The following is a 15,352-nucleotide window of genomic DNA, read 5'->3' on the forward strand; positions in this document are numbered from 1 at the left end:
GGAACCATGTGCCAAACATTCAAAGCACTTCTGTTGAGTGGGGAAATATAACTACCAGAAACAGGATCCTGGTGTTAGCAGAAAAATTGCAATGTGGTGCTTTAAAGAAAGCAAAAAAATAATTCCACAATATCCAGCTGGACATTCGTTGGGTATTAGGCTGTGTTTATTCCTCACCCCAAACTGAAAGAAGTCACCACGTCTTCAAAGATTGCCTCTGATCTAGGCCTAGGTATTTGTAATTGCAAATATGGACGACTTCCAGCTGGTTTGGGTACCAATGGTAAATTCATCCTTTACACTGTAAAGTTTGCAGAGGAAGAGGACGTTATTCCAACTTCCTGAGAAAAATGCAATGAAACAATGTTGGCTAGGCTGATAATGAAGCAACAACATCTGGTAACATATGGATAGTATCTGGCCGTAATACCTGGAAAATGTTGAAATTAATGGCCTGTAAGTATAACTGGTTTAATGGGACACTTTGGACACAATCCAGAAAAGATTTAGGCATGCTTAATAAGCTCTCAGAAGACATTATTATTATTATTATTATTATTATTATTATTATTATTATTTATTTATTTATATAGCACCATCAATGTACATGGTGCTGTACAGAGTAAAACAGTAAGTAGCAAGACCCTGCCGCATAGGCTTACATTCTAATAAAACCATAATAAAACAATAAGGAGGGGAAGAGATATGGTTTACTCTAGAACAGGAGTGGGAAACTGGTGGCCTTCTAGATATTGCTGGACTACAGCCCCTATCAACTTCAGCCAGCATAGTCAATGGTCACGAATGAGGAGTCTTGCAGTCCAGAAACATCTGGAGGAACACAAGTTCCCTAGCATTGCTCTAGAACATGCATAATTTTGTATCTAACTATTTGGGGATAAATTTCCCCGCTTGTTGGACATCAACCAGTGAATATAATGAATATTTATTTATTTATTTATTTATTACATTTTTATACCGCCCAATAGCCAAAGCTCTCTGGGCAGTTCACAAAGAATATCACATTTAGGTGGCTGTCAACACTCACCAGTGTACCTCTTGAGCTTGGCAGCATTGGCAAAATTTCATCTTGGCCTGTCAACATTTACACCTGAGTGTCATTCACCAAATTTTGAACATTGACTTAGTGTAATATCATTACTGACAAACCAGGGAAATCTATTTGTTATATAAGCTCTTCAGAAAACCTTTGTACATACCATACAAAACTGCTTTCTTATTTTATTTTAATTGTATTTCTGTATTGCCCATTAGCCAACGCTGTCTGGGCAGTTTACAAGATGAATATAATCACAAAACAATATTCAAACAATGTGAAATCTCATGAAATCTAAACTACAGAACACACAATTGTCATGGGACAGTGGCTGTTGCTTGTATTTTATAGTTCAGTTAGAGTGACCATAGGAAAAGGAGGACAGGGCTCCTGTATCTTTAACAGTTGCATAGAAAAGGGAATTTCACCAGGTGTCCTTTGTATGCATGCAGCACCTGGTGAAATCTCCTCTTCATCACAAGAGTTAAAGCTGCAGGAGCCGCTTTTTCATATGGTCACCCTAGTTTGATGCACATTTCCTTGCAAGTACATCCTTTGTACTGTTCCCTTTATTTCTGTAGGATATGGCTGAAGACTCATGATGCAGTAACTTTGTAGAAGCTAAGGAGGTTTGGACCTGGTCAATGCTTAGATGAGTGGCTACTTTGGAACACCCTATGTGTTGGCTTGAGTTCCAGAAGAGAAAAGTGGTATATATATGAAGAAAACCTACCTAACAGGGTTGTTGTTGTGAGGATAAAATGGAGATGAGGAGGATTATGTGTGCTGCCTAGGGTTCCTTGAAGGAAAAAAGGTGGGATATAAACACAATAATAAATAATAAATAAAATAAAAGACATGTGCATGTTTAATTTTGCAACATTGCACACACATAGCTTACTGAATTCCTGCACTGTGCAATACAGCATCAAACAATGCAGCATAAAGCAAGGCAGTGTTACTCATCAGCTGAGAGTTTATAGTTGTTTAAATGTGTGTGTGTGTGTGTGTGTGTGTGTGTGCGTGCGTGCGTGCGTGTGTATGTGTATTCAATATTTTTAATTTTGTGCTTTTATGGTTTTAAATTATGTATATTGAATTTTAATGCTCAATATTTTTAATCTTTGTAAGCCGCCCGGAGAGCTTCGGCTATGAGGTGGTACATAAATGTAATATATGATAACAATTACTACTACTACTTCTTTCATGGGTTTTCCCTTAGCCTACTTTGCCATTTCATTTGTTCGGAGCCCATGTAAAAATTCCAGACACAACCCCCACGTCAAAAGAAACCAATCGTGTTTTTTTCTGGCAAATTAGTCTATTGGATTTCCATGCAAATCCTGCCCTGCGTGATCTTCCTGCTATAGGACAGAATGTAAATCCTCAGATGCCTAGCAAGGAAAGTAAACAAAAGCCAACGAGCTTTCAACGTGGGACAAATGAGAATGTGGTGTTCCAAGGTCTGTTGTGCGTTTCATCAAAACACAACTTTCAAGGTGAACGATCCTGACACTACTATGTCATGCACGCAGCAAGGCAATGCAGAACAGTAACAAAGCAGCAGAGCAGACCATTATAGAATGCAACGTGGAGCACATACGGTGCCATTGAATGTAACCCAAGTGCCAGTTAACATTAGTGCATGCCATAAAGCACCATTGTCAGGTTGTTCAACATGGTACAGTGCTGGGAAAGCCATGGAATTCAAAGCAACCATCACCTATTGTAGAAGGACACTGTTCATGAAAAGTTGTAAGGTGTATTTATTTTTACTAAAAGGGAGAAGGGACCATGTGAACAGGCTGGAGGTACCTGGTGTTGCATTGTTGCTGAGGTTGGACAATTGTAAACATGATCAGCTGCTTTGAATGGAAAATTATTGGGAGAGGGTAGGGTGACCACATGGAAAGGAGGACAGGGCTCCTGTATCTTTAACAGCTGTGTAGAAAAGGGAATTTCAGCAGGCGTCATTTGTATGAATGCAGCACCTGGTGAAATTCCCTCTTCATCATAACGGTTAAAGCTGCAGGAGCCCTGCCCTCTTTTTCTATACAACTGTTAAATGTACAGGAGCCCTGTCCTCCTTTTCATATGGTCATCCTAGTTTGATATACATTTATATCGCCCAGAGAGCTTCGGCTATTGGGCGGTATAAAAATGTAATAAATAAATAAATAAATAAATAAATAAATAAATAAACTTGCAAGTACGTCCTGTGTACTGCTCCCTTTATTACTTCAGGATATGGCTGAAGACTCATGATGCAGTAACTTTGTAGAAGCTAAGGAGGTGGCCAGATACAAAAGAGGGCAGGGCTCCTGCAGTTTTAACTGTTGTGATGAAGAGGGGATTTCACTAGGTGAAGCATGCATACAAATGACACCTGCTGAAATGCTCTTTTCTATACAACTGTTAAAGATACAGGAGTCCTGTCCGCCTTTCCATATGGTAACCCTTAGGAAGGGGGTACCACTTTCCAAATAAAGAAGCCAAAATCAAAACCGTAACCCATCAAAAATGACAATAAAAGAGTATGCATGTATATTTATTTATTATTTATTTAAACATCTATATCCCATCCTATATCACAAGGATCTCAGGGTAGTGTACAGATAAAATCATACATATAAAATAGAACAATAAATATACAATTCTAAAGCAAATATGTAAATATATACATGCATATGTGCGAAGAGAAAGATGTCAAAATGCATTAAAAAGATAATTTAATCCAGTTATAATCAAGAGAGGGAAGTCTAAAGCGCTTACTAAAATGTTGTAATACAAAAGTTCTGATTGCCTAAAGGATATAATTGTCCTCCTCTCTAATACACAAAATACACTGGAGAGCACTGGAGCATGATTACGTTTGAAGAGAATGCTGTTGTCTTTTGGACACATTAGGCGGTCTGTAGTTTACCAGGTTGTTGTACTCTGTCACACATGAATTTACTTTTAAATTAGGGTGGCCATATGAAAAGGAGGGCAGGGCTCCTGTATCTTTAACAGTTGCATAGAAAAGGGAATTTCAGCAGGTGTCATTTGTATATATGGAGAACCTGGTGAAATTCCCTCTTCATCACCACAGTTAAAGCTGCAGGAGCTATACGAGAGTGACCAGATTTAAAAGAGGGCAGGGCACCTGCAGCTTTAACTGTTGTGATGAAGAGGAAATTTCACCAGGTTCCCCATATATACAAATGACACCTGCTGAAATTTCCTTTTCAATACAACTGTGAAAGATACAGGAGCCCTGTCCTGCTTTTCATGTGGTCACCCTATTTAAATGTATCCCTAGTCAGGAGCCATGATGGATCCCACCTCTTTTGTCTGCCTGCCTTGCCTACCTGCAGCGAGCCATGTGAAGCAGGGAAAACAAAAGGACCAGGGGAGGAATAGATGGGAGCAGTCACATTTTCTTCACCTCCAACTTCATGACTGCATTTAAAGCTAAATATTACAAACTCCCACTCACCCACCCACCCAATTGCATCCTGGCAATCACAGCCCTCGGAATTCACCATGTGGTACATTCAGAATCTCTCTCAAGCCTTGATTTCAGGGCTTTTCACTGAGAGCTCTTCCAAGCAGCTAAAGGAACACTCCTTCCTCTTCTTAGTTTAACTTCCTTCTTTTCAACTTTTTCCACATATTTGCCTGGGGAGTGAGGGAGGATTTTTTTTAAAAAAATTTTTTAACAGAACAACATCCAGAGGATGAACAGTTAAAAAGTGCCCCAAGCACACAGATTCTCAATGTGCTAACTTTTTTACTTTAGATTGCACCCTCCGTTTTATATATTGTATACTTATTGTTGTTCCCTGCCTCGATCCAGATGGAGAGGCAGATAAGAATTATTATTATTATTATTATTATTATTATTATTATTATTATTTAACTTGGCCATCAGCTTCAAGTTTCCAGTCCTCATTTTCAAAGTTTGCAATTCTGCACTAGTTTCCCATCACTTCTTACATCTGTCACAAACTCCTACACAGGCTTGCTTCAGCCCAGCCCTTATTTCTCATTATCACCCTGCCCATTCCCTTTGCCCCTCCGGCCCCACTGTCGCCCAGATGTGTACTGCTTACTTTCAAGACTCCCCACTTCTCCCTCCCCCCATGCCTGAAATGCCTTCCCAGAAGGTCAATGTGGCAACTCCCTCACACCCTACCAGTACCAGGAAGCTTGTGTGCATACCTTTGCCCATTTGCAAATGCAATGTTGTGATTGCATTTGCTCATATTCATCCTTTTGACCCTTCCTTCTTTCCTGTGTTTATCTTACATGTGGGCACTTTAGAAATAAAGATACTAACTCATAAGAATAAAAATTATCTGCCCACGCCCTATGATGGATCACTCCCTTTTCACTTTATTGTGTTCTTGAACAAGTTCATCTGCTATCCCTCCCCTTTGTCTCCTCCCACACCCACCTCTGTGCCTTCTGCCAGGCTGGTGACTATGCCTAGAACAGCCTCCCCCTCTCTGTTTACAAAACCCCCATTCTTCCAAGCCCCTCCCCAAGACCTGTATATTTATTTATTACATTTCTATACCGCCCAATAGCCAGAGCTCTCTGGGCGGTTCGCAAAAATTAAAACCATTCAAAGTATAAAACAACAGTAAAAAACCATAATATAAAATACAATATAAAAGCTCAACCAGATAAAAACAGCAGCAATGCAAAATTACAGATTTAAAACACCAAGTTAAAATTTATTTATAGACTGTTAAAATGCTGGGAGAATAAAAAGGTCTTCACCTGGCGTCTAAAAGCATATAATGTAGGTGCCAAGCGAACCTCCTTAGGGAGCTCATTCCACAGCCGGGGTGCCACAGCAGAGAAGGTCCTCCTCCTGGTAGCCACCTGCCTCACTTCCTTTGGCAGGGGCTCGTGGAGAAGGACCCCTGAAGATGACCTTAGGGTCTGGGAAGGTACATATGGGAGGAGGCGTTCCTTCAGATAACCTGGCCCCAAGCCGTTTAGGGCTTTAAATGTTAATACCAGCACTTTGAATCGGCCCGGGGCCCGAACTGGCAGCCAATGAAGCTAGAAAAGGACTGGCGTAATGTGGTTTCGTCGGCCAGTCCCTGTTAGTAAATGTGCTGCCCTGTTTTGTACCAGTTGAAGTTTCCGGACCGTTTTCAAAGGCAGCCCCACGTATAACGCATTGCAGTAATCCAAACGAGAGGTTTTGAGAGCATGGATAACTGTAGCTAGGCTATCTCTGTCCAGATAAGGGCGCAGCTGGTATATTAGCCTGAGCTGATAAAAGGTGCTCTTTGCCACTGAGTTCACCTGTGCCTCAAGTGACAGTTCTGGATCCAAGAGCACCCCCAAACTACGGACCCAATCCTTTAGGGGGAGTGCAACCCCGTCCAGGACAGGTCAAACATCACCTCGCCGGACAGATGAACCACCCGCTAACAGTACCTCCGTCTTGTCTGGATTGAGTTTCAGTTTATTAGCCCTCATCCAGTCCATTACCATGCCCAGGCACTGGTTCAGAACAGCCACTGTCTCACCTGGGTTTGATGAAAAGGAAAGGTATAGTCTCTCCCAGCCCACTTTATTCACGTGTTCCCTAAATCCCCATTGTCTCCTCCCCCACAACACCTTGTCTACGTCTTCCATAGATTTGTCAATCCTTTCTCTGGCCTCTGTCTCTGCCTTGTCCTTCTAAGAATGATCTTTGGGCAGGGACTTCTGGGCAGTATCCAATGGTGTCATTCCACAAACTCAAATAGTGCTAGCAGAACCTTGCCAGATCTTTTCATTGTTCAATCACTTGCACATTACACTTGCGCCAGAGGTTGTGCAAGCAAATATCCAGGCGTTTACAAAATCAGTCATGCAGCCGGTTGTTCAAGCGGTCGCACAAGCACTTGTGTAAATGCACTTGTGCAAACCTAGTTGAATGCTTCTCTTGCATGTAGGTCAGAGCCTAGTTTCTGCTAGTACAACACCGTTTGCACTAGTGGAATGACACAGTTGGATACTTCCCTCGGTGTTATCAGGGTGGTAGAATGGTTAAAATGGTGGAGTAGGACTGGGGAGACCCAGGTACGAATCCCTACATGGCCATGAAGCTCCCTCAGCAACTTTTGGGCTTATCACCATCTCTCAGCCTAACCTATCTTGCAGGGTTTTGTGAGGATAAAAATGAGGGAGGCCCATATATGCTGCCCTGAATACTTTGGATAAAAAGTGAGAGATAGAGATGTAATAATAAATATAAGTAATAGCAGTTTCTATACTAGTCCTTTGTTTGAGCTTCTCTCTGGACTCCTCTGAATCTTTATGTCAGAATTGCATGATGAAATTCAAGATTGAGCTAATTAGATAGCAAATGACTATGATTTTAAACACCAAGGGAAACTGTGTTATGCTTATGTCCTATTCAAATGAATGGGAAATGCCATGCAATCCCAAACATGTTTACTCAGGAGTAAATCTTATTGCGTTCAATGGGACTTACTCCCTTATGTGTTTAGGATTACAGCCTTAGGGACAAATAACTTGTCTCACTCATTTCAGAGGGTCTTAAACACCGCTTTTGTGAACCGCCCAGAGAGCTTCAGCTATTGGGTGGTATAGAAATGCAATAAATAAATAAATTCTCTGGATTAGGGCCCAATTGTTTGATCTCCCCATTGTGATGAGGAAGAGAGCTGTCATTACTTTTGGCAAGTGATTTATGGGTATTAAAGTAATTATCGTTGTCTATACTGTTTGCAAATAAATTCCTTCTGACCATATGCCCACCCAACAATTTGAAGTTAACACTTTATGCATCTGGTGAAGTGGACAGCGCCCATGAAATCTGAGTAAATTTGTTAGTCTTTAAGGTGCCACAAGACCCTTTTGTGATTTACTGAGCAATTCAAATTTCTAAAGGGTGCTGAAATTGTGTTGGGAAGGACCATTGTCAAATTTTGAATTTGTCAGATTTGCAAGAAGTTGAAATTTCACAAAATGATGTTTCCGTTCTGAGGCAAGGGCCCAAACATTCTGCCTAGCCCTAGGTAGAGGAGACAGGCACAGAATGCATGTAGGCCCCTGTCAAATCTGTGTCAGAATGGAAAGTAGAGTCGTCTTAAGCTCCTTTGTTCTTAAACACCACACCCTGAGCCAGAGCTCCATATGCACTGTGAGGCACGCATGGAGCTTCAGCAGGTGGAGGCAAAACATTCCTGTTCAAATCAGTGGAAGAGGCAGATGGAATCTCACAAGCCTCTCCTTGGGTTGGGGCACAAATATCCTGAGTCTCTTTCATGCCAAGGAAGACACACACAAAAAGATCCATTGATGTCTGGTAGGATTTTCTGCGGGCTCCAATATCCAAACAGTTATGGTCACATTTGTTTAGCTTCCCAAATATTGAAATTTGATTTTTTTAAAATAATAATAATTTAGCAGCCTTGCTAAATGGAACTGCAATCTGATTTAGCAAGACAGTTGTGTGTGGTTTTTTGTTTTGTTTTTTTTAAAAAATGGCTTCTCTCCCCTCCCCCCGCGGTCTCTATCTAGGAATCTCTCAGATGTGTCTGGGTGGGGGGGAAAGGGGAGGAGGAGGAGGAGATTTGCCAGGGCACTTTTCACATTTCCCGGGGACTCTTTTTCTCCCCCCCCTCCACGTGGTTGAGGTCGACCGACAGCGGAGTGGCGCAGCGGTTACGCACCAGCCCCTCGGCTTTCGCCCGCCGCCGGCCCGCCTCCGACTCCCCCAGTCCCTCCCCACACACGGAGACAGGCGTCCACCCGCCTCGCGTTCCCGCTTCTCTCCTCCCGAAATGTTTTATTTAACATGCTGTACCGGAAGGAGAAGCCATATTCCTTCTCTTCAGACCTGAGCCTCCGCCGCCGCTGCCATCCAGGCTGCCGTGCGCCCCAGCCCCCGGAGCTCGGGGGTGGCCAGAGGAGGAGCGCGCAGGAGGGTGCGTAGGGGGGGGGGCGCTGGCAACCCCGTGCGGCGTGGGGCGCCCTGGGACAAAACCCTGTTGCATGCCGGGGCCGGCTGCATAAAGAGCCGAGGCAAACGAGGGGCCGCAGCAGCGGGAGCGGAGACACGATCGACACCCTCCCGCCGCCGCGACACACACACGCGCGCGCACACACACACACCCCGATCGAGGCAGGAGAGGTTGAGCCCGGCAGCCTGCCTGCCTGCCTGCGGGAGAGGACTGGCTAGAACGAGCGGAGATGCGGCTTCCCCAGGCCCGGCGGCGTGGCTGCGGCTGCAGGAGGGAGCGGACATGCCCGTAGCTCTGCAGACAAAAGAGCCGCCTGCGATTGCAGCTGCCCAGGCAGCCCCCCGAGGGGAGGAGGAGGCGGCGGCGGCGGAGGAGGAGATGGGCCCTGGTGCTGCTGCTAGTGCTGCAGGTCCTGGACGCTCGTAGCCGCCTCCCCGCCAGGTTTCTTGCGGCCGGCAGCAGGAGGAGAAGACCGGGCACGAGAGGCGCAGCCCGGCTCTTGCAGCGCGGCGCCTGGATCCCCCGCCCTCTCTCCCTCCGCGCAAGCGATCGCAGGCCCCGGCCGCCGGGAACGCTCTCCTCCCCCGCGCTCCCGAGCTGATCGCAATGGCCCGAGGCGGGGATCGGGACGCGGGCTCTCCAAGGCGGCGCCAAGAGGGACCCACGCAACGCAGCGCGTCCTAGGGGAGAGCTACCCGCCACCTAGGGAGGGAGGGGAGCGCTTTGCTCCCACCACCGCCTTTGCGCTTCCTCGTTCTCCCCACCGCATCCCTCACCTGAGCCTCTAACCGGGTCCAGCGACAGATTTCCCCCCCCCCCCGGCCCTAATCGCCCACCCTAGGACCTTTGGCTGTGCAACCTCGTCTCTCGATTTAACCCCTTGCTGTCGCCCCGCTATATCGCCGCCCTCCAAAAGGCCTGTCTTTTCATCATTCCGTTCCTGCACCCCTTATTTTCTTGCACCCCCTCCACACACCTGTAAACACGTCGCCTTTCTTCCTATCACCGCCGACTCTTCCTCCACCTTTGGAGCCCGAAATGTGGGTCCCAGGTCGGGCGCCCAGCGCTCCCCTCTGCGGGCCCCCGCGCTCCCCCTTGCAGACCCCCTCCTCCGCCTCCCCGTCCCCCGATGCGGGCCAGGGGCACAGCTAAGCGCCCTGGTCCCCCTCACCCCTCTTCTTCGCCACCCCCCATACACACACACACACACACCCCGAAAGCTAAACGCTGCCGCCGTCGTTGTCGCCGCCGCTGCTATTGCCGTCGCCGGGGGAGGTAAATGATGTTCAAGTACCGGATCCGCATGTTCTTCAACGAGCTGAAGCTGCTGGTGTTGATGCGGCGGGGCCGCCCGGAGCCCGAGCCTGGAGCCGGGGGAAGCCGGGGGGCGCTTGGAGGCAGCGGCTGCGGATGGCCCCCCTTCGCCGACTGCTCGGCCCGGCAGGACGATGAAGCTGAATATTACGGCGGGGGAGGCGCCGAGACCCGGCCCCGGAGCCTGGCCCTGGAAGAGAAGGATCCCCGACCTCAGCCCCCCGGGCACCAGCCGGGGCAGCAGCCCGGAGCGGCCGGGGCGGGAGGAGCTTTGGACTCGGTGTCGCTCAGCAGCAGCTTGGATAGTGGCATGAGAACCCCGCAGTGCCGGATTTGCTTCCAGGGACCCGAGCAGGTCAGTAGGCAGAAGTGCTGGGCAGGGGTGGCGGTGGGTGGGTGGGTGGCACAGTGGGTATCTGGAGCCAGGCATGCTGAGGGGCTTGGGGTGTGGCTGGACATCAGTGGAGTACCTTCTGCACCTGGTGGCCCCATTGCAAGGTGGTAGTGACTGTCCAGGTTTAAGTCTGGCTGTGGGGTGCCAGGTGATGTCGGTACCAGGGGAGGACGGGCTGGATGCCATTTGGCAACCTCATCAGCTAGAGAACCAAGGGTTAGACAGTTGGCTACTGGTCACTTAGCCGGGCATATGGTTTCAGAGGATCTGGTTATAAGTGGGGTGGGGGAATTGAGGCTAAGGTGTGGCAGGAGTGTTGGATGTCACCACAGTCAAGTGCCAGTGAAGTTACCAAGATGTGGACCAGGCTATCTGCTTATAAACTGCTGGTGAAGTGTAGCCAATACTAGTCCTACTTAGACTAGATGTATTGAAATGAACGGGACTTAATTTAGACTAACATTGGATACCACCCTATACCTGGAGGTTGGGCAGCATCATGCCAAGTGTTGCTGAGGGTGCCAAGGGGTGGGGGCTGGGCATCTACTTGAATCCTCCCTGCCAGGATGTTCAGAGCTCATCATCTCACCTTGTAACATGACCAAGGTGTGGACCAAGACATCTTGTAACTTAGCTTCCAGGATGCCAGGTGATTTGAGGTATAGCTGGGGGCATAAATTGGGTGATAGGTGCCAAGACGTGTCCCAAACCTTTTTGAATGTGACATGGGGTGGGATAGGATTAATGGTGCTATTGTAGTACTGGCCAGAGGGACAATTTGTCTGGTGGTGTTACATCCTCTTAGCAAATACTGTATGGCCAAGTGATGAGGGTTCTTGGGCACAGAGTCTTAGTAAATGTGGGAACTGCATACATGTAGAGGCTTTCCCTTTCCTCCCACCTCCCCAATCCCAGGCGTGTGCCTGCTTCCTCCATTATCTTTTCAAGGGAAACTAATCTAGACGATAAGAGCATTTTGTGGGAGTTCAGGTGGGGACCAGGTTATTTTGTTGGTGGGAATGGGGCTGGCCTGCATATCCACATGACCGTACACTGAGTTAGCAAACTACAGGAAAATGCCACCTGTAGAGAGGGGTTGCATTGGCATTTGGGGAAGTAGTGGTGTGGGGGAGAGACTTTGAAGCTATAAACAAGGCCTCTCTGTTTACATGAGCCATAGGGATGTGCTGTTTGAGATGCTTGAAAAGATTGCCTCTCTGAGTTGATAGGACCAGAGCTGGAGGCCACAATCCTAAGCCCACCTACCTGGGAGTAAGCCCCATTAAGTGCAGTGGGATGTACTTCTTAGTAAACATTCATAGGGATGCACTGTACATCCTTTTTCCTTGCATGGAGCATGGGCCTTTTATTGTGTCCTCTTTGCTTATGCTGAGAGGATGTCTCCAAGAATTTCTCCTCCCGCCTCCCCCAAACAGCTGCCTTCAGGAGTGCAGAATGATGGTGCTTGTAAGACAAAGAAGGAGGCTTTACCCTTTGAATAGTGCAAAGGAGAGGGTGGGTGGGGGCTGTGCTAAAAAGACAAGGCTGCAATTAGCTGCTGGAACAGCAGGATGGAGAAGGTTGGGGTTTGGCAGACAAAAAACGGCAGGGTGTTTATAGAAGCTGAGCCTAGCAAAGGGCCTCTCGGAGTTGTGTGTCAATGGGAAGAAGGCCACACCTCCAGGAGTAGTCTGGTTGGCTCTGAGAAATGCCACCTATTGATCTCCGTTGCCACCTCTTATAGCAAAGCGGTGTTTTCCTGCCAGAACCAGGCTCTTTCAGGCATTTCAACGAGGGTCACCATTGGCCTGGGCTGAAGAAGCCTCGAAATGCACGGGCAAGGCACAGTTTGCAAAGGGACCCATTGTGTGTGCTTCTGCGCCCCCACCCCCTGCTGCCTGTGCACGAGATTCCATAGCGTAGACAATGGGCGCGTCTTCCTAAGGGTCTCCGTGTCCTAGTTAGAGGAGCTTGAATCTATGAAGCTGACACAGCTTGTAGCATTTTTGGAGGATAAAAGGAAGGTGGGCATTGTTTACCTTTGAAATCCTTAGGGGCTTTTGGATGTGCGAGGCAATACCCTATCCTCATGCTGGGCTGCTTTATCCTTCCCTCATGGGGACTCATTTAAATAAAGACAGACAGTGGAGTGGAGATTAATTTTGTGTGTGTGTGTGTTGGAATCCGTAATTAATCATGTTCTTAGAGATCAGGCAGTCCCAGAGTTTAATATCGGGCAATTCCCCATGCAGGTTGTCTAGAACAAGGAACGTATATTCAGAATGCGTCTTTACTGTTTCCTTTGGAGAAGTTTTGGGCTTTGGTCTGGGTTTGCGTTTCGAATTCTTAATGCAAGAAATGGTGGTCAAAGTCCTTTCGGGAAGAAAAAGTAAAGCAAAGTTTATGTGAATGTAGGAACACGGGCCCTTTGTAGGTCTGACAATTTGTCCATCTTGTGTTGGCTACTCTGACTGTGGCTCTCCAGGGTCTCAGGCAGAAAGAGGTCTGCTCCCATCCCCTGCTTCCTGATCCTGTTAAGGAGAGCTATCAGGGATTGAATAGGGGAGTCAATGGCCTTATAGCCCCCTTCCAACTCTACTATTCTGTGATTCTATACTACCTTCCTTCTGCATACAAAGCAGGTGAGCAGTGGCCAGTAGGGTGTTTGCAATGAGCAATGGCCAATGGGGTGGTTTATTTATGCCCAGAGAGCTTCAGCTATTGGGCGGTATAAAAATGTAATAAATAAATAAATAAATAAATAAATAAAATTTATTTATTTATTTATTACATTTTTATACCGCCCAATAGCCGAAGCTCTCTGGGCGGTTGAAGTGTGTCAAGGAGTTACTAAACTGCGCTTACTGGTGTCTCTGTGTGTACACCAGAGAGAAAGAGATGAAGCCCGGCTGGTGAACGGCTTGGTGGTGTGTGCTGGAGAGAGGCAGTTGAATCTCTCTTATGTGGGATATCTGTTTACACTTTGCAGCTGGGATGAGGAATCAGGGAGAAGCTGGGGGCTTGGCACTGCATGCAGGAAATAGTTGTTGTTGTTCACATCCTGCACCTTGCACACCTCTGCCATGCCAGGGTCCACTTTGACGAAGAGAGTGTATTGCACAGGACCTCAACCTTTCTGGACTCATGGGGCATGTTTGGCAATTTCAGAAACTGCTGTGGGCACCACCACAAAATGGCTCCCATGGAGGATGTGGATAATCTCATAATACTAGTTAAAAGTGAGCTAAACAGGGGAGGGAGAGAGAAGAATTGCAAGGCTAGAGGCAGGGGAGAAACAGCAAGGGGAGAGAAATAGTGAAGCTAGAGGCTGGGAGGGAGATGCAGCAAGGCAAAGGGGTAGAGAAAGAGCAAGGCTAGGAGGGGGAGAAACAGTAAGCTAAAGAGGAAGGGGGAATAGGGGCTGGAAGGGAAGGGGTATAGCGAAGTAAAGGGGAAGAAGGGAGAGAAAGAGAGAGAGAGAAGCTAGAGGCTAGAAAGGGAGAGAAAGAAGACTGCTTTAACATTTCCCAAGGTTTTTCTTAAAAGAATGTTTCTGAAGGGGGCATGCAGGGAGGGGAGATTTTAATGGACGCTGTTGGAGGTCCCTGTGGGAGCCGTGGCACTCATGGGCACCACGTTGGAGACCCCTGGTCTATTGTGCAGAAGATAGCAGACTGTAAGGCTGTTTGCATCCATCAGCGTATTGAATGAATGGAAACTACGGAAAGCCAGGTGACTGTGCTGGTGTGTTTGTAGGGTGTGGTTGGCTTTATGTTTCTGTGGCTATACACTTTTGTGAAAAAGAACCTTGATGATTATTATTTTCAAATTGAAGGTAAATAAACAAATAGGTGTGCACGTGTACGTATGACTGTGTGCATATTGCTCATATGCATGGTACTAATTGAGCTTGTGAAAAGACTTGCTTAGGTTTGGATCTATCTATCTATAGGTTACAAAAGAATGTTCATAAGGCTTCCATACAGTGAGGCACACATTTTCCATTGCCTGCCCATTTGTGTATGTTCAGATTTGGGAAATGTTGGAGTACTTACACATCTGTATTCATACTCATCTGAATGCGTGCATGTTTATGTGCACACATGTACTGTGCATATACTGTGCTCATGTGAATGTGTGCATATTTATATGCACACATGTATAGTATTGTGCTCATGTGGATATATACAGGTTTATATGTACACATGTGCTTATGCACACATGTACTGTGCTTATGTGGATGTGTGCATATTTATATGTACTGTACTGGTGGCTGTCTCTTCATGTTCGCTTATTTATGTGTTGTACATTCTCTCAAGCTGGTGCATATTTATTTATTTATTTATTTATTACATTTCTATACTGCCCATAGTCAACACTCTGGGCAGTTCACAAAAATTAAAATCTCAAGGTACAGTGTAAAACAAAATATGTGTGTCTATATGTGTGTATGTGCGGTTAGAGTCACATTTCCACATATGTGTGTGTGTGTGTATCCATTCCAATGTGTTATTTATGTAAAAATGGACCTAATGAGAGATGAGTGGGGAATATACATGTGGTTTTGATCAAGTGTGAATACTGTCCATTGACTCTCTGTGTGTATCT

At 46.5% G+C, this 15,352-nt stretch overlaps 1 protein-coding gene across 1 annotated transcript in view; it reads left to right on the forward strand.

Moving 5' to 3' along the window:
* The first annotated feature begins 10,315 nt into the window (after positions 1 to 10,315).
* Positions 10,316 to 15,352, forward strand: part of MARCHF9 (membrane associated ring-CH-type finger 9) — a 48,401-nt gene continuing 43,364 nt past the window's right edge. The window contains exon 1 of the mRNA XM_063119683.1: positions 10,316 to 10,705. Coding sequence (XP_062975753.1) covers positions 10,316 to 10,705 — 390 coding nt within the window. The remainder of the gene's footprint in view (positions 10,706 to 15,352) is intronic.

This window comes from Elgaria multicarinata, chromosome 3 (genome assembly GCF_023053635.1).
Source record: "Elgaria multicarinata webbii isolate HBS135686 ecotype San Diego chromosome 3, rElgMul1.1.pri, whole genome shotgun sequence".
NCBI classification, from domain to species: Eukaryota; Metazoa; Chordata; class Lepidosauria; order Squamata; family Anguidae; genus Elgaria; species Elgaria multicarinata.